The sequence below is a fragment of the Periplaneta americana genome, chromosome 16, assembly GCF_040183065.1.
Source record: "Periplaneta americana isolate PAMFEO1 chromosome 16, P.americana_PAMFEO1_priV1, whole genome shotgun sequence".
NCBI lineage: Eukaryota > Metazoa > Arthropoda > Insecta > Blattodea > Blattidae > Periplaneta > Periplaneta americana.
In genome coordinates this window covers 23,154,401-23,173,107 of record NC_091132.1, presented here as the reverse complement: position 1 = coordinate 23,173,107, position 18,707 = coordinate 23,154,401, and the positions used below count along the sequence as shown (strand labels likewise).

General features: G+C 36.9%; 2 protein-coding genes across 8 annotated transcripts in view; one reads left to right on the top strand and one right to left on the bottom strand.

Moving 5' to 3' along the window:
* LOC138691641 (uncharacterized) overlaps positions 1-18,707 on the bottom strand; it is a 315,534-nt gene that overhangs the window by 181,543 nt on the left and 115,284 nt on the right. The window lies entirely within an intron of this gene.
* fry (Protein furry) overlaps positions 1-18,707 on the top strand; it is a 719,047-nt gene that overhangs the window by 678,345 nt on the left and 21,995 nt on the right. For all 7 annotated transcript variants that reach the window (XM_069813811.1, XM_069813807.1, XM_069813810.1 and 4 more), the window contains 6 exons: positions 68-250; positions 725-859; positions 4,469-4,653; positions 10,195-10,387; positions 12,714-12,986; positions 18,261-18,449. In XM_069813811.1, coding sequence (XP_069669912.1) covers positions 68-250; positions 725-859; positions 4,469-4,653; positions 10,195-10,387; positions 12,714-12,986; positions 18,261-18,449 — 1,158 coding nt within the window. The remainder of the gene's footprint in view (positions 1-67; positions 251-724; positions 860-4,468; positions 4,654-10,194; positions 10,388-12,713; positions 12,987-18,260; positions 18,450-18,707) is intronic.

Genomic DNA, 18,707 nt, shown 5'->3' with positions numbered 1-18,707 from the left:
TTATTTAAAAGCTAATTATTGACTTCATTACACTAGAATTACTAAATCATGTTTTATTACGTAACAGGTGATCTTCAGCCAGAGTTCAGATTTGATGGAACGACAGTCCAGCATGGCTTCATCAACAGAAGAAGTGTCGGGTCCAATAAATGATCTTTCAGGAGGATCCCGGCGTGATGAAGGTGCAACTGAACAGTTCGGGGTCTTCAAAGACTTCGACTTTTTGGAATACGAGAGCGAAAGTGTCGAGGTATGGTATAACTCGTATATAATATAGACCTATGGATGAAGTCTTATTTAACATTACATTTGATGTTGTAAGAAAATAGAATCACTCGAAGATGGAAAGTTTATAGTAGGCCTACAGTAAAACATTCTGTCACATAGATTTCAGTATAGTAAATTTGTAATAAAGAGACTGCAGCATCGCAATTTCTTAAAACTTCCAGCCTGTTATCAAAACTTCACTCAAATTATATCAATATATTTTTAAATAAAAGCTTAAGCGAAATGTTCCCATTACCGGTATATACCATTGTGATAGTAATTTACAGAAAGTAATACTTTGTACTTATAAAACCATTGTGGCATTTTAAATTGTCTAGTAGTGTAGCTACGTTAAGCTCTGCACAGAACTTTTCTTGCTCTAGTGTTTTGTATTCACTTGTTTTTGTGTGTCTGCTGTGATGGTCATTTGAAATGAACACTACTGATTATTTTTCAGGGTGAAAGTACGGATAATTTCAACTGGGGAGTAAGGCGACGACCACTGAGTGATGGAGAAACAGAAAGAGAACCAAGTCTTCGCCAAATGGAGGAAAGTCTGAGTGAAAAGACTCCTGTTCTCGGGAAGAGGAAGGTACGTGTTGTAATCTGTCTTGAATTCTTGATTGCGCTCTGTGTACAACACCTGAATTGTAAGCTAATTATTTATAAGAAGTTCATTATTCTAATTACGTGCCGACTTACATGAGGTCATGCACAGTGCTCCACACTGAAAATGGGGCTGCAAAAGGGTATCTGTCGGATACAGGGGGGAGAGCCATTAATCCTTCCCATTGAAGGCTTTAAGGAACCAACCTGGACAAATACCCAACGTCCCATCCCTACTTCCCGTGGTGCAGCTGTTAGTAAGCATAATTTTACGAGCTGAACTAAAGGGAGGGGCTACTCATCCATTAGCACTGGTCAGCTTGATGAGTTAATGACTGAATTTGGTATAATTTTCCTCTATTCAATACCTAATTCCCTCTTTACCCTTTCCTATCCAGTCCTCTGACTGAACTCTTACTTTCTTCGACCCTAACGGCATTAGAGCATTCGAATCCTAGGGGTTCATTTCCCTTTCCTTCCTCCTCTTTCTACTTTTCTGTTCCTAATGCTGACCTGCTATGGCACTAAAATCGTCCTCCAATGGCTTAAGGAGGGAAAGCTGGTGATCAACAAGATCTCCCAGCTAGGTCCAATGGACCCGTCGACCAACAGCAGGTGTTGTCCTCCAGACATTCTGGGGGTTGTGTGTGAATGAAGTAGCCACCAAAACGTTAAAATATGGTGTTCACTTAAATCGGCTATAACTTGCCATTTAACGTGGCTAGTCATGATAATATCTTTGAAAAATATTGGAGTACAAGAGGTCAAATGACTTTATTGTTAAACGCCTGGCATTAGAAAACAACAACAACAACACTGAAAATGGGACGCGTGAAAAATTAAAGTATCATTCCTGCATGACTAGTGAAAGCTCTGTACACACGGATAAGAGGATTTTGAAGGCAGTTTAGTGTATTTTAGTCCACACCTGTGGAGTAACGGTTAGCGCATCTAGCCGCGAAACCAGGTGGCCTGGGTTCAATTCTCGGTCAGGACAAGTTACCTGGTTGAGGTTTTTTCCGGGGTTTTCCCTCAACCCAATATGAACAAATGCTGGGTAACTTTTGGTGTTGGACCCCGGACTCATTTCACCGGCATTATCACCTTCATCTCATTCAGACGCTAAATAACCTAAGTCCCTATTTACACTTGCTATTTGTCGTTCGACTTGCAGCGCGGGCGCATGCGCAGTACGGATTTTGTTCCTTTCCTTTCGACATCTGCTGAGTAGAAGCTGTTTCTATTTCTGTACGACATTTCCTAGGTGGGCCAGCCAAATTGACGCGACAGGACCCGAACATGGTTCGGAAAAACAGTAAACAAACAACTTTTAATCAGCTGTTTCTCTCTTTCCGCGCGCTTTGTAGCATCATGTCGGAGTGTAACAAAAACCAAGTAATGAAATTAATCAAGCTTTACGAGGAATTTCCATACTTTTATGACATCAGAAATAAGGACTATCACAATAGGATTCGGAGGGAAAATGCACTGGAGTTTATTTGTAAAAATTTGGAGTCTGTTCGTCCCAATACTATTCCCTCCGACATCAAAACAAAAATAAAGAACATCAGAAGTCAATATGCAAGAAAAAAAATTAAACTTTCAATTCATTTTAATATAATAAATATCTATTGGACAATTTTGTTCCAGTTTGAAATCTTTACTGAGAACATGGAATAACCCTTTCTCCTGCCTTCTGGACCTCCATCTCCTTTCCCAGTCTCTCTCTCTCTCTCTCTCTTTTTCTTTTTTTTTTTTTTTGCTTCTCATTAGTGCAAGCTAACAAAACACTTGAAGCTGCAGAAGCTAAAATAGCTACTTTTTATTGTTAAAATCCATTCTGTTCATTTAAAAGCCTCACCACATCACTCACACGTTGCTCGAGCTCAACAACTAGCCTCGAGTAGCAGACGAGAAATCTGCCAAGAGTGAACGGTGATACTACATTTAGCCGACAGAAAGCGCAACAACTTGCGTCAACTTGTGGACGAAAAATCTGCCAAGTGTAAACGGTGATGCTACATATAGCCGACAGAAAGTGCTTGATGTTGCGCGACAAATAGCAAGTGTAAATAGGGACTAAGATGTTGATAAAGCGTCATAAAATAACCAACTAAAATAAAAAATAAATTAGTGCATTTTACACGATGCATTATAATATGAGCAGTAAACAGAAGTAAGTCCAGCGAGTGATCACTTAGCTCATTGCAGAGCTACATAGCAAACAGTCTATCAGGCAGAAGATCCTTCTTGTGTTTTGGTTATTTTTACATTCTTATGTCTCTAAAGAAGGTAAGCATGCGAATTCGAAATGAGGCAGTAGAACAAGTGGTCAGCTTCAAATCCTTGGGGTGTACTATAAGCACTGTAATAAGTTATTATGAAAATAAGACCTAAAAATTAAACATAAATAGAGCATCAGGAAAGATTGATTTACACTTGTTTATTGTAGAGTTAAAATTAAAAAAGTATTAAAATATTTATGGTAGTAAATTGTGATAAGAGCAGATAAATAAGGTTTAAAGTCTTAATGGTTATTACGATTGGTTTAAACATGCACTAAAACCAGACGTGAGTGCAAGTTTGAACCAATAAATTATTGAGATTTGCGATAAATAAATTAGTTTAGAAAATTGAACATTTATTAGGTATAACTACTTTTGTATATTGATCTTTTTGTTAAATTATAAGTTTTGTACTTTTGTGAACTAATATCAATAAATCTATCTATCTATAAGCACTAACATGAGCTGCTGGCAAGAAGTCAAAATGGCAGAGGAAGTTTTTAATAGGAAAAAGATACTTTCTGCAGACCTCTGGAAATAGAACTAAGGAAGAGACTAGTGAAATGTTTTATGTGGACTATGGCATCGTATGGAGCAGAAACATGAACATCACGGCAAAGTGAAGAGAAACGACTAGAAGCATTTTAAATATGGATATGGAGAAGAATGGAGTATGTGAAATGGACAGACAAAATAAGAAATGAGGCTGTGCTAGAAAGAGTGAGTGAAGGAAAAATAATGTTGAAACTGATCAGGAAGAGAAAAAGGAATTGGCTAAGAAGAAACTTCCCACTGAAGGATGCACTGGAATGAATGGTGAATAGGGAAAAAAATTCGGGGCAGAAGAAAATATCAGATGATAAACAACATTCAGATATATCTATTGTATGCAGAGACGAAGAGGAAGGTGAAAAAGAGGGAAGATTGGAGGCTACTGAGTGTGCAGTGAAGGACCTACCCATGGATAGAAAACTATGAATTCGTTATTTTACAACGCTTTTTAAACTGCTATGGTTATATAGCATCTGAATGAGATGAAGGTGATAATGCCAGCAAAATGAGCCCAGAGTCCAGCGCCGAAAGTTACCCAGCATTTACTCTTAATGGGTTGAGGGAAAACCCCGGAAAAAACCTCAACCAGCTAACTTGTCCCAACCAGGATTTGAACCCGCACCTGCTTGTTTAACTGTCAGGCATGCTAGCCGTTACTTCACCTTGGTGCACATGAATGATTAATTAATAGAGGAAAATAATTATGTTAATATGTTACTTATGTTAAATAAATTAATAACACACTTGATTTTTTTCAGCAACGGGGCGTGGCTGAGGAATCCTCAGATGATGAAGTAGGCTCTGAATCTCCATTGGATGAAGTTGCTGTGGCGCCAGAATTTGGTGGAAGCTCTGCTGGAGGAAGTGGCGTGTATCCTCCATCTTCTCTTAGTCTGCTTGAACATCGGACTCGCCATGACTCTGGGACACGCTCAGATACTTCGTATGTATCAGCTTTGCAGTTAATAAAATTAGTACCAATGTGCAATTTGTTATCTTCCCAGAGAAGAAAGAGATACAGTAACTCTCTTTGCCTCCCTCTCCCTAATTTCCTCTAGAAGTGCTGTCGAAATAGTTTCAATCAGACATTGAATTAAAATCAAAGGTGTCATTTGGGGGTAGATAAGTTGCCCCCTGCCCCCTGAATTTAAGATTAAAAAAAAAATAATAATTGTGTATTACTACTTAGTTTCTTCCTGGCTTTTAAGGAACCCGAAGGTTCATTGCCGCCCACCATAGGTTCCTATCTTGAGCAAGATCAATCCAGTCTCTATCATCATATACCACCTCCCTCAAATCCATTTTAATATTATCTCAGGAATCTTCTATGCCACATCAATAAATTTAGGAATGCAGTTATATTGTCAGACTCCAAAGCAGCTATTCTATCAATAGTCTCTAAACACACACCTTCATCTCAAACAGCAGAAATAACTAAAATGCTCTCTCAATTAATATCACTCAATAAAAGAATTGTATTCCAGTGGATACCATCCCATTGTGGAATCCTGGGAAACGAGAATGCGGATGCTTTAGCAAAGAGGGGCAGCACTGCTACTTACAGACCTGTTACTAAATCTACGTATTACTCTGTGAAAAGATTTATTAAATCTACATACTTGGACTTCAACAAACAAAATTTGATAACACAATCCCAAGGGAAAAATGGAACTCTCTGCATCATAATCCACAGTTAATTCCCGATTTACCACGAAAATCGTCTGTAGCTGCATTTATATTGGCAACAGGCCATGATTGTTTGGCCAAACACCTACATAGAATTGGAATATATCAGTCCTCTAACTGCCCATTGTGCAACTCAAACCAAGAAATGGATTCGGAACACCTCAAAATCTGTGCTTCAGTGGCTGGTCATGATAATATCTTCGAAAAATATTGGAGTGCAAGAGGTCAAATGACTTTATTGTCAAACGCCTAGCATTAGAAAACAACAACAACAACATATTATCTTCCCATCTACGTCTCTGCCTCCCCAAAGTTCTTTTTCCCTCCGGCCTCCCAACTAACACTCTATATGCATTTCTGGATTCGCCCATACGTGCTACATGTCCTGCCCATCTCAAATGTCTGGATTTAATGTTGCTAATTATGTCAGGTGAAGAATACACTGCGTTGTGTAACTTTCTCCATTCTCCTGTAACTTCATCCCTCTTAGCCCCAAATATTTTCCTAAGAACCTTATTCTCAAACACCCTTAATCTCTGTTCCTCTCTCAAAGTGAGAGTCCAAGCTTTACAACCATAAAGAACAACCGGTAATATAATTGTTTTATTAATTCTAACTTTCAGATGTTTTGACAGCAGACTAGATGACAAAAGCTTCTCAACCAAATAGTAACAGGTATTTCCCCGGCCTCATACTTTCCAGATTAATCCATGTCCCAGTCAATTAAAAATATTTTTAAATATAAAAACTTCCTTATCTCCCCACACTACACACGGGAGAGAAAACGTACCGGTATTTAAATCATTGAAACCTTTCCACATTCCTCACGTCACTTAAATAAGTATCCCCTCAACCCACTAGAGTTTTACAGAAGGGGGAGGGTTGCCAGTTTGAACCCCCTTTTTGAACTTAAAAAAATTACATAGCCTATTTACTTACTTACTTACTTACAAATGGCTTTTAAGGAACCCGAAGGTTCATTGCTGTCCTCACATAAGCCCGCCATCGGTCCCTAATCCTGTGCAAGATTAATCCAGTCTCTATCATCATATCCCACCTCCCTCAAATCCATTTTAATATTATCTTCCCATCTACGTCTCTGCCTCCCCAAAGGTCTTTTTCCCTCCGGCCTCCCAACTAACACTCTATATGCATTTCTGGATTCACCCATACGTGCTACATGTCCTGCCCATCTCAAACGTCTGGATTTAATGTTCCTAATTATGTCAGGTGAAGAATACAATGCGTGCAGTTCTGCGTTGTGTAACTTTCTCCATTCTCCTGTAACTTCATTCCTTTTAGCCCCAAATATTTTCCTAAGCACCTTATTCTCAAACACCCTTAACCTATGTTCCTCTCTCAAAGTAATGTATTACTACTAAAGAAAAAATTGTGAGAGCTGGACCATTAATATTAAAATATTCCACTTTTTTAAACACTTAAAAAAATAAAAAACGAGATCTGTTGGTGCTAACTCAGGAAATTGTTTGTATCAGTAGCGTATCATCTGGAAATGCCTTGTGGCGTTAGGAATGTACCAGAAAATATGATGTTTTAATCCTCTGCATAATTAATAAAATGAATTCATGAAGACTATGGTCATGGTCCTAGATGAGAATTGAATATGTTCTTCACTATCATTTGGAGTATAAACCCCAGATCTGTCGGAATTCGTGATATTATTACTTTACTGCTTGCAGATTCTAGGGTGTGTGTTCAGCTCTGACTTGGGTAAGAGTGTCATCAGGCTTTTTTAATAATCGACGGCCTGTTTAAAGATTTTGCAGACAGTATGTCTGAGTTAATTTAAACCTTAAAAAAACACGCACAGGAGCAATCAAACGTGCTCAGTTACACTTAGAAGTGGATTTTACAGATAGTAATTCTGCTTTAACTGAAATTAAAATATTACTACTATAGGAAAGGAAATATTTAGGTTCTGCCTGTAGTAAAATTTGGGCAAATGAAATCTGAAATTTTAGATAGGCTAATGTTTACAATTTAACTGCATAGCCAATCACTGAAAACAAATTTTATGCGTCAAAATAACAATGCCATTTTTTTTGTCAAGTTTATCCCAGTTTACAGTTCGGAAAATAGCTAATTTCAAAGGAAATAGTGATTGTATTGTATTGTATTTATTAACATTCCATGGTATTCATACATTGCTTTACAGCTAGAATATGGAACAAGTCAAAAAAACTTAATACTATTATAAAGTTTTAATTTATAGTCACAGTCTAGATGAAATATATATACAGACGAGATTTACAATATAGTCTACTAGTACAACACTAAGTTTTAGTATCAGTTTCATGAAGTGTTATTGAATGTCATGAATTCACCTACAGAATAGAACGCATGAGAAATTAGGTATTTCTTTAAATTGGCCCTAAATAATCTTATGTTTTGAGTTTCATTTTTTATATCGATAGGGAGGCTATTACAAATTTTTACTGCCATATAACGCACTCCTTTTTGATAGCATGATAGACTTGCCGATGGAGTATGAAAGTCATTTTTTTGACGTGTATTTATGCTATGAACTGTTGAATTAGTTACAAAGTTTTCACGATTACATACGAGGAAGATTATTAATGAAAAGATATACTGACAACCCATGGGCATTATTTGTAGTTTTTTGAAAATAGTCCTACATGATTCCCTAGTGATATGCCGTAATAAGGTCTTTCCTAAAATCTTGCCTCCTCCCAATCAAAAAATGAAATGATGCCCCTGCTAACTTGATAATTATTACAATAAAATCAGTTCTTTTCTTGATTACACTCCTTTAACACTTATACAAATATTGATGAACTATTAAGTTCCCCCCCCCCACCCTTAAAGGTAACATTCATATTAACAATGGTTAGAATATTTATTTAATTGTCTAATGGCTAGTACATGATATTTACTATCACTGACTGAGCGAAAAACAAGAAAGTGGTGAGCAAAACTACGGATTAAGTAATTAAAAACATTCGGGCTCTGGCTTCCCAGTAGCGGTTGACTTCCTTGGAGGATTTCAGAGCAGGGCATTTTGCAAGATGTTGTCTATCCATGTCTTCCTGTTGATGGCACAAAATGCAGGATGCTGATGGAAGGATGCCAAGACGATTGAGGTGTTTACCCAGGATGTCATGTTCAGTGTTAAGACGAAAGCTTGCAACTGCCAGTCTTCTGGGTTCAGGAGGTATATCCTTCAGTAGCTTAGAATATCTGCACTGCAAAATGAAAATTTTTCACATATTTACATTAATAAGAAATTATTCATTGGTTTTCCCCCTCCCCCTCCTCCTAAATTTCTGTTAAAGATGAGATAAAGATTGAGCTACGGTTTTTTGATTTGACTAAGAAAATGGCCTATGCAGAATTTCATGCAATTATCTAAAAAATGTAGAAAACTTGATTTAAACAAACGATGAAAGAGTAATGGAACAGAGAAAAATTCTCTCCGGCGCCGGGATATGAACCCGGGTTTTCAGCTCTACGTGCTGACGCTTTATCCACTAAGCCACACCGGATTCCACCCCGGTGTCGGAAGAATCGTCTCAGTTTTAAGTTCCAACTCTTGGGTTCCCTCTAGTGGCGCCCAAGAGTTGGAACTTAAAACTGAGACGATTCTTCCGACACCGGGGTGGAATCCGGTGTGGCTTAGTGGATAAAGCGTCAGCACGTAGAGCTGAAAACCCGGGTTCAAATCCCGGCGCCGGAGAGAATTTTTCTCCATTCCATTACTCTTTCATCGTATGATGACGCAGAATATCTGCATGGAAATATCATATTTACTTCGGTACATTATAATAATATATATGATTTAAACAGTTTTGAAAAATACAGATTTAAGAAAATGATCGCTAAACTTATAGATTGCTGGCTGGTGTTGTGTTTGCATAGCAGGACATTTTAATGGATAACTTCGTAAATTTTACAGATATCTTAAAATTTCTTTCACAGATATAAAGCTAAAAGTTGATATTATACTATAAGAAATATGAAAAATAATTTTTTCTTTGACACTCGAAGGTATGTAGGCTATTATAAACATTAGTAATTAAAACACATAAATAATTGATTAAATGGCGATCTTACTCGTGTTAATTGTGTAAGCATGTGCGGCTTACAGCTGTTTCGGTGTTTCTTCACACCATCCTCAGACCCTACTAGATCGCGGCGTCATCTCGAACTTCGCTGCCTGTTGTGTGGGTGTTTTCGATTGTTGAAAAGTGTTGAAATGTGGTGTCAAATAGTGTGTAGATGTAGATGTATTGTGTCCTCTGGTTATTGCTTTAATGTGTTCTTTATATCGAGTTTGCCGAACATATAACTAATACTAACCACACATACAAAAACATAAATACAGACATGGAAATCCTACACATACAACCTAAAAACCAAAAACTCAACTCACTAGAATAATATGAAATATACGGACACACTAAAACACACCCTGATCTCAACACACAGATCAATTTCAGAACACACTCACTATTTGACACCACATTTCAACACTTTTCAACAATCGAACGCACCCACACAACAGGCAGCGAAGTTCGAGATGACGCCGTGATCTAGTAGGCTCTGAGGATGGTGTGAAGAAACACCGAAACATCTGTAAGCCGCACATGCTTACACAATTAACACGAGTAAGATCGCCATTTAATCAATTATTTATATTCAAGTGTTAAAATAGTGTACGAAAGATTCAACATGGGTAAAACACTTAATTTATATCTTTCTTCTCTGTATTTAAAGTATATGCAGTTAATGTCTTATCATTATCTCGTTCTCTCTGTAGGGGATCAAGTGCTGGTGATCTGGGTGATGTGACCCCATGCAATGCATCTCCAAATCTCTCAGCTCTCATGGCATTCCGCCCAATAATGCGTGATGACACTGAAGAAGTATGGAGACTTCAAATCCAGTCTCTTCTCAACCAGATTCCTGCTTCACCTATGGAATTGTTTCAATTGTTACATCGGCTTATTAGGGTATTTATTTTAACTTCTTGATATGTTTAACTTGATGTAAGGAGTGTATGTGCGTGATTCGGATTTGAGGATTGCTGTAATTTTGAATATAAAAGTATATCACATTTTCTTCAACTTTGTGCTTAGGAAGATTAGAGAAATTAGAAGCTGCATAAACATCTACCCCGAATCTAAAGGCATATATAGGTACCGTACTCTATAAATCATCCATGACTTGCATGCTGACGAAAGGAATGTATGTCTGTTGTCATTTATTTTGCTCTTATTGCATTTTCCACATGACAGACTTAAACAGTCAACTGTCAACATATTATATCTAGAGGTGTGAAATTATAGCATTAATTTTTTATATTTGAAGAGTCCACTGCAAGAATGATGGATGTCACTTTCTTGTCGAAAATGAACCAAGACTGTCAATGCATAGCTTACGACATATCGAATGTACATACAGAGTTATATGGCATTAACACTGATAGTCATTGTCCAGTAATGATCGGAAAATCACAGTTAAGCTTTGAGCGCTAAGCATTTCAAACTTTCAATTGCTTCTCCTGCAAAATGTATTCCAAATGACATCCATCATTCTTGCAGTGGACTCTTCATTTATAGAAAAAATGTTTTTAGAAATAGCATTTTATAGCATTAATTATTTGAAGAAGTAGCGTTTATTAGCTAAAACCTATTATGCTATTTTATGTATTTGTGAGAGGGGTAACTGAAAATAAGATAGGTATAGGAGTATAATTGGTAATGTACATACTTGATCAATGTTACAATATTTAGTTAAAATACATTTTGAATCTTGCGTGCACCACTTTTAACACTTGAACACTTAACAAACACAAAAATACACAAAACACAACACAAACACAAGAACACAAGAAATACATCGCACTAACATATGAAAACAAAAGCACACATAAGATCGCATCTTCATTCAGAAAACAGAAATACAACATAACATACAGAACAGAAAACACACTACAAAGACATCTCAACACACAAAAAACACAAACAAATAAATACGACCACACAGGTGTATACAAACTCAAATGTAATAGTTGCGACAAGTTCTACATAGGACAGACAGGCAGATCATTCCAAACACGCTACAAAGAACATATTAAAGCTATAACCAGAGGACACAATACATCTACATACGCCGATCACATAACCAATACTAACCATACATACAATAACATAAATACGGACATGGAAATCCTACACACACAACCCAAGAACCAAAAACTCAACATGCTAGAACAATACGAAATATACAAACACACTAAAACACACCCCGATCAAATCCTCAACATACAGATCAATTTCAGTACACACACACTATTCGACTCCACACTTCAACACCTTCCAACAATAAAACACACCCTCCTAACAGGCAGAGAAGTTCGAGATGACGCCGCGATCTAGTAGGCTCTGATGATGGTGCGTGAAGCACTGAAACAACTGTAAGCCGGACAAATATTACATATTTAACACGAGTAAGTCCACTAGTTCATCAATTAATTAGTTAAAATAACTCTAGTTGCCAAGAAAAAAAAAGACACAAACAAACCATGCTGTTAACGTAGGATGCAGTTTTAATATGTTTTTATAAGGTTCCTCTCCCCTCCCCACACTAAAGTTGTGTATTACACATGCCACACCTTAAAATGATACAGTTAAATAAAATTTATGTTCCTTTTTGCATTGCATATGATTTGCAGATTGTACGTTTTCCTTATATGCTTACGATATTTACCTTAAAATATGTCTTCCGTAATTTCGTGGGTGCTCTGTAAAGGGGGTTAAGTATGAATTGGCTAAAGTGGGATAAGTAAAGATTTGAACCCTTTACGATTACTTCTGTCTTTTGTTAAAGGGGTTAAGTCATGCTTCCATCCATAATGCAGTTACAGTGCTCCATATTTTGTGACAAAGGGGTTTTGTTCAGTACCAAAGCAGAGAAGTTTACATACCTTACAATTTGACTTAACCCCCTTTACACGAACACCCGCGATTTGAGAGTTGTCTACGTTTTTTCCCCGCAATATAATTATTTTACAACATGGAGTCTAATAGGCCTATACGCAGAGATAAAATCCAATATTGTGACTTTGAAGTTGCTATGGGTCTGTTTGCAGAATTTTGTTAACTGTGATTAATTGTCTGAAGAATTTTTTGAACTATTGAGTTCTTCTCGAATTTAAAGTTGGATAACAATTCATTAGTACATAACATGTGTTTTTGAAATGCTTTAGGATGTCAACAGCAACACAGTTTCGTATCACAATTCATTGCTCAACATGTGTTTTTGAAATGCTTTTAGGATGTCAGCACCAAGACAGTTTCATTGACACAGGAGGCTTGCCAGTACCTGTCGGGCAATTCAGCTGTGACGGCTTCGCAAGGAGCAGCATTGTTAGGATCGCGACTTCTTGTAGTTGCAGAGTTGCTTTCATCCCAAGCCGACCCACCACATGTGTGGATCAGTCCTAATGCAGTTACTAGTCCACGCCTCACTGAGGCATTGAGATTTGGGATGCTGGAAATTCAAGAACACTGGGAGACTTTCCTGGACAGAAAGGATCATGCTGTTGAGGTATTTTTTAAATTAACTTTGTTTTATTTCCATTTTTAAAATTACGAATATGATATGATATGATATATATTTCTTCACAGCACTTCTTTACATGTAATGGTGAACCTCACATTTCTATATCTGGTGCCACCATTAACATATTATTACAATAACACATTATTTGCAGAACACGTCTACACAATACTCCCAATTACACTATGTACCTTTTTTGTTACTTGGTCAATCTCCCCTTCAGTATTTCCTTACATTTCATTTGCTATTCTCTATTTGATTCACTTAATCCTAATATATATCTAATATTGTATACTCCTTTCACACCCACCTTTTCCTCTAACTACTATTCACTAAAATCTCAAATTCAATTTTTCTCTATAAATTATCATATTGAATTATTTTACCTATTTATTCTTTGACCTTTTATTCATTTACTGTTCCAACGTTCAAATGTTAGTACTAATTTTATGCTGTCCCTTGTTCACTTCTCTTAACCCTTTCTCACTATTTTCACTCATTCCTATTTGCGCACTCTTCCACTTTCTCACTATTCTGCTTACACCTATCCATTGTCACTATTCCCACTTCCTATAAATACTTCCATTTTATTCTACACATCTGCTTATACACTTTCTCTCTCCCCTATACTTCTCGATCTTTCGTTTCACTTTACTTGCACTTTTTGATCACATCCCCAATTTTTTTTTTATACATATCAAATATCTCTGCTAAATCCTCAACTGTCGCAAGTTCTGACCTTTCATTACTGTTCGTCTCTGTCTTATTTCTGTCTTTATCTTTCTTTCTATTTATTTCTTCTTCTATTCCTCTTTTATTTTCCCCCCCCCCCACGCTTTCACTTTCACATACTAGATTTTCACTTCCACTTGCACCCTTATTCTTTACACTATTTCCTTCCCTATCACTTCCTGACTCTTGGTTTCTCTTTTTATCACCCCTCGCCTTTTTTCTAGCACCTGTGTTGTTAGTTCCGTTATTATCAGCATTCCTTCTGGAGTGCACTAACCTTACCGCCATTGTATGGAGACTAGGAATCCGCTTATGCTGCACGATCACGTTACTGTTTTCTTCTCCTTGCTGCACCATCACCTTTACACTTCCTCTTACGTCAGTATGTGGGTTCCTGCACTCATTACTAATCACTCCTGTTACCATGTGTTTATCTGCGACAGTCACTTGTTCCGTCCTTGAAGTTGGGATGATTTTCTTCTGCTCCTTCCCTCCGCTTATGTAGAAAATTACGAATAAAATAAGCACATTTCAATCAGAATTACACAAGTGTGAAGTTGTGTGCATGTGTATGTAAGACATGTCATTTGCGCAACTTCAAGCATTTTTAATTTTGGGTAGTGGTCGAATGTACAGAACGTAAGATGGATAGTTCTCTTTGTTTATTCCCAAGATCATTGACATTATGGGTAAATGTGTCTATCTTAAGTACAGTAAGTCCCAGCAAATGTGTCTGGTGTTTCTATCAGCTGATCAACGGCAGGTCCTCGCGCTACTGCCAGTCCTTGCATCTGCGAAATTACGGCTCTTCACCAAATTAAAACTTACGTATCTCTGTTACATTAATAAATAAGTTTAAAAAGTCGGACATCCCTGTTTCCTGACTAAAGTCCATTTTCTTAGTCCCACGACATTGGAATGAGTAAAAGTGTGCATGGGGTATAAATATGGCACGTGCCCTTGAGTACATATTCTGCTCACAATCACAACAAATAACGCGCACTAAAGGATCACTCTAAAATAAGTTTCGTTACTCCTAAACTAGTACAGCATACTTCAGTTTAGCAATTTTATTTTTTTTTAATTTTTTTTTATTATTATTTTTTTTATTATTTTTTTTTTTAATCCAATGCCACCAGGTTGTCTCTTCGACATTTCTGGTCTTCTCTCCTGGCCGTGGCTTAATTGTAACCCACTTCTGAGGTTGGGGTGCCTGGAAGGCGGAGTTACATTACCCCGATGATGTGATAGGATGATTATGATAATGTGGTGCCAGGAGAGGTCTTAAATCTAAACTTAACCTAAATTCCAGACCATGGACGAACACAGGAATAATCCCCTTTAAGGAAAAATTCCTGTGCTCTAACCGGGAATCGAACCCGGGACCTCATGAACAATAGCCAGAAGCTTTTTTATTTTATTCGGTTATTTTACGACGCTGTATCAACATCTAGGTTATTTAGCGTCTGAATGATATGAACGTGATAATGCCAGTGAAATGAGTCCGGGGTCCAACACCGAAAGTTACCCAGCATTAGCTCGTATTGGGTTGAGGGAAAACCCCGGAAAAAACTTCAACCAGGTAACTTGCCCCGACCGGGATTCGAACCCGGACCACCTGGTTTCGCAGCCAGATGCGCTGACTGTTACTCCACAGGTGTGGACTAGCCAGAAGCTCTGACCACTAGACCATGAGGCTGGTCGTAGCAATTTTATGATATTATGCCTAAAACAAGTACAAAATGTAACATAGTAGGTAAATTTATTCCAGTAAAACGTCCTGAATTCGTGGGTGTAAACAGCGGCAGTAGTAGGGGGACCTGTCACTGATCAGCTAACAGAAATACAAGGAACGTTCACTGGCATACAGATCATTTCACAACAGAATCTCAGAACGCACATCCTTTTAGACACAACACTACTAATCACAAAACACATTCCCACCACTACCTACTTATTCCCTCCCTCCCCTCCATATGACTCTAAGCAAGAATATAATGAAGCGGAAAAACTTTCAAAACTTCACTAGAAGTTAGAAAATGGCGACAAATCACGCCGAAACTAGTCACCAAGGTAAATTACCATATTAAGTTTAAGTTAACGCAGTGAAGTATAAAAGTTGTTAATTGAACAAGTTTTAATAATTATCATTAATAATTAAATAGGTGAATTGGGTGGGAAGCGTTATGGAAAATGTTTCAGCCTTTCAGTGTCTGTATGGAATGAGGGTAAATAGCAGAAGGTTGGGCTTGGATTTAAGTTTTAGTGAGCACTAACCCACTCAGGAACAACCCTGACCACTGCCCTTACTTCAAGTCTACATCTATGTAAAGTTGTTGTTGTTGTTGTTTTCTAATGCCAGGCGTTTGACAATAAAGTCATTTGACCTCTTGCACTCCAATATTTTTCAAAGATATTATCATGGTCAGCCACTGAAGCACAGATTTTGAGGTGTTCCGAATCCATTTCTTGGTTTGAGTTGCACAATGGGCAGTTAGGGGACTGATATATTCCAATTCTATGCAGGTGTTTGGCCAAACAATCATGGCCTGTTGCCAATCTAAATGCAGCTACAGACGATTTTCGTGGTAAATCGGGAATTAACTGTGGATTTTGACGCAGAGAGTTCCATTTTTTCCCTTGGGATTGTATTATCAAATTTTGTTTGTTGTAGTTTAAGTATGTAGATTTAATAAATCTTTTCACAGAGTAATACGTAGATTTAGTAACAGGTCTGTAAGTAGCTAAAGCATCCGCATTCTCGTTTCCCAGGATTCCACAATGGGATGGTATCCATTGGAATACAATTCTTTTATTGAGTGATAATAATTGAGAGAGCATTTTAGTTATTTCTGCTGTTTGAGATGAAGGTGTGTGTTTAGAGACTATTGATAGAATAGCTGCTTTGGAGTCTGACAATATAACTGCATTTTTAAATTTATTGATATGGCATAGAAGATTCCTGAGACTTTCACTTATTGCAATGATTTCTCCATCAAAACTTGTTGTTCCATACCCAAGAGATCTATAAAGTGAGAAGACACAGCACGTAACACCTGCACCGGCACCTTGTTCTCTGGAGATCAAGGATCCGTCAGTGTATAAATGAAGCCAGTTTTGTGGAGGGTACCTAATATTAATTGTCTCTAAAGACAATTGTTTTAGTATTTCATTGTTTACTTCTGATTTTAGTATTTCTTCTGTTAAATTTAGATTATATTCTATATTTAATAGAGTTAAAGAGTTTGGTTTAATTTGTAAGTTTTCTTTTAAATTCGGGATATTGATTTTCTGTTTTAATTCTTGAACAATGGATATGAAACTTTTTTGAGTTTTCAGTCTACAGAGAGGACTGTATGAATGCCAATTGTTTCCTGGTAATCTGATAAGTTTTTCATATTGAATCAGTGCTTTTTCTTCTATTGTCATTTTGATGCTGTTAATATTAGTGAGGAATCTCATAGAATCTATTGGAGTTGTTTTGATTCCACCAGTAATGAGCCTGAGAGCTTGGTTTTGAACATATTCTATTTCGTTTATGAAAGGTGAAGTAATTAAAATATCTCCGCAGTATGTCAGCACTGGCTGTATAAACATTTTGTATGTAGTGTTCAAAGTATTCCTAGACCATCCCCATTTCTTTCCTGCTAGTCTTTTTAGAAGGGAGAATCTTTTACGAGCTTTTTCAGAAATGTATTTCAAATAGTTGCTCCATGTTAACTTACTACTAAGCAAGAATATAATGAAGCGGAAAAACTTTCAAAACTTCACTAGAAGTTAGAAAATGGCGACAAATCACGCCGAAACTAGTCACCAAGGTAAAGTACCATATTAAGTTTAAGTTAACGCAGTGAAGTATAAAAGTTGTTAATTGAACAAGTTTTAATAATTATCATTAATAATTAAATAGGTGAATTGGGTGGGAAGCGTTATGGAAAATGTTTCAGCCTTTCAGTGTCTGTATGGAATGAGGGTAAGTAGCAGAAGGTTGGGCTTGGATTTAAGTTTTAGTGAGCACTAACCCACTCAGGAACAACCCTTACCACTGCCCTTACTTCAAGTCTACATCTATGTAAAGTAGATCCCACTATTCACTTCTTTCTTTCACTTGCAAGCTAAACGAAATCAGATCTAAAACTGAAATCACATAGAACTGTGATAACAGCATTATTAAGGAATAGATCAGGTACGGTAGTTTAAAGGTTTACAGATAAAACAAAAATCTGTTCCAAAAGTTGAAATACGTCAATTGATTTTTATTGGAAACGATATATAATTTCAATTACACCAAATTTCATTTCCAAAAAATACACAAGATGAGTTTCGAGTTATGATCCAAAATTTGGAATACTTAATCATCCCTGAATTGAGTGGAAAAGAAATAAGTTCGCAGTTTTCTTACAGATGCAGAAATGATTCATGTTACACCTCTCTTATTTCAAGTATGCTGTCGATACTTTGGAAAACGTTATCTTCTGGAGAAGCATTTTGTGTAATCTCTAACATTATGATTATTAATTTTGTTTACAGTGCATTGATGCCGTGAAAACAACTGTGAAGCTCAACTTACTTGGAGAGAATCAACCCGAAATGGGTAATGAAGAACTAATTCTAGATCTGGGTCGAGCACTTTATAAATTGCATTTCCAGTTATTACTGCTCATTGAAGCTTCTAACAAGATGGTGGCTGCACTCACAACAATGGCCCATAACAACCAGGTAGTTAGTTAACGGTAGCCTGCCGTATTTTAATGTATTTGTAGCATTAACACCAGTGTATGGCTGTAGGCGTACATAGTGTTAAACTTGAATTTGTTCCATATTAGAAAAGAAATAGTTCTTATTTTTCGGATATTTTTTTTGGCCCTGAAGGAGTGAGAATGAAATAGTTCTAAGATACAGTTTTAACAAAAATAGTTTTTTTGTGCGAATTCATTTCTTACACATATGGGGAAGCTACTAGTAAAATATTATAAA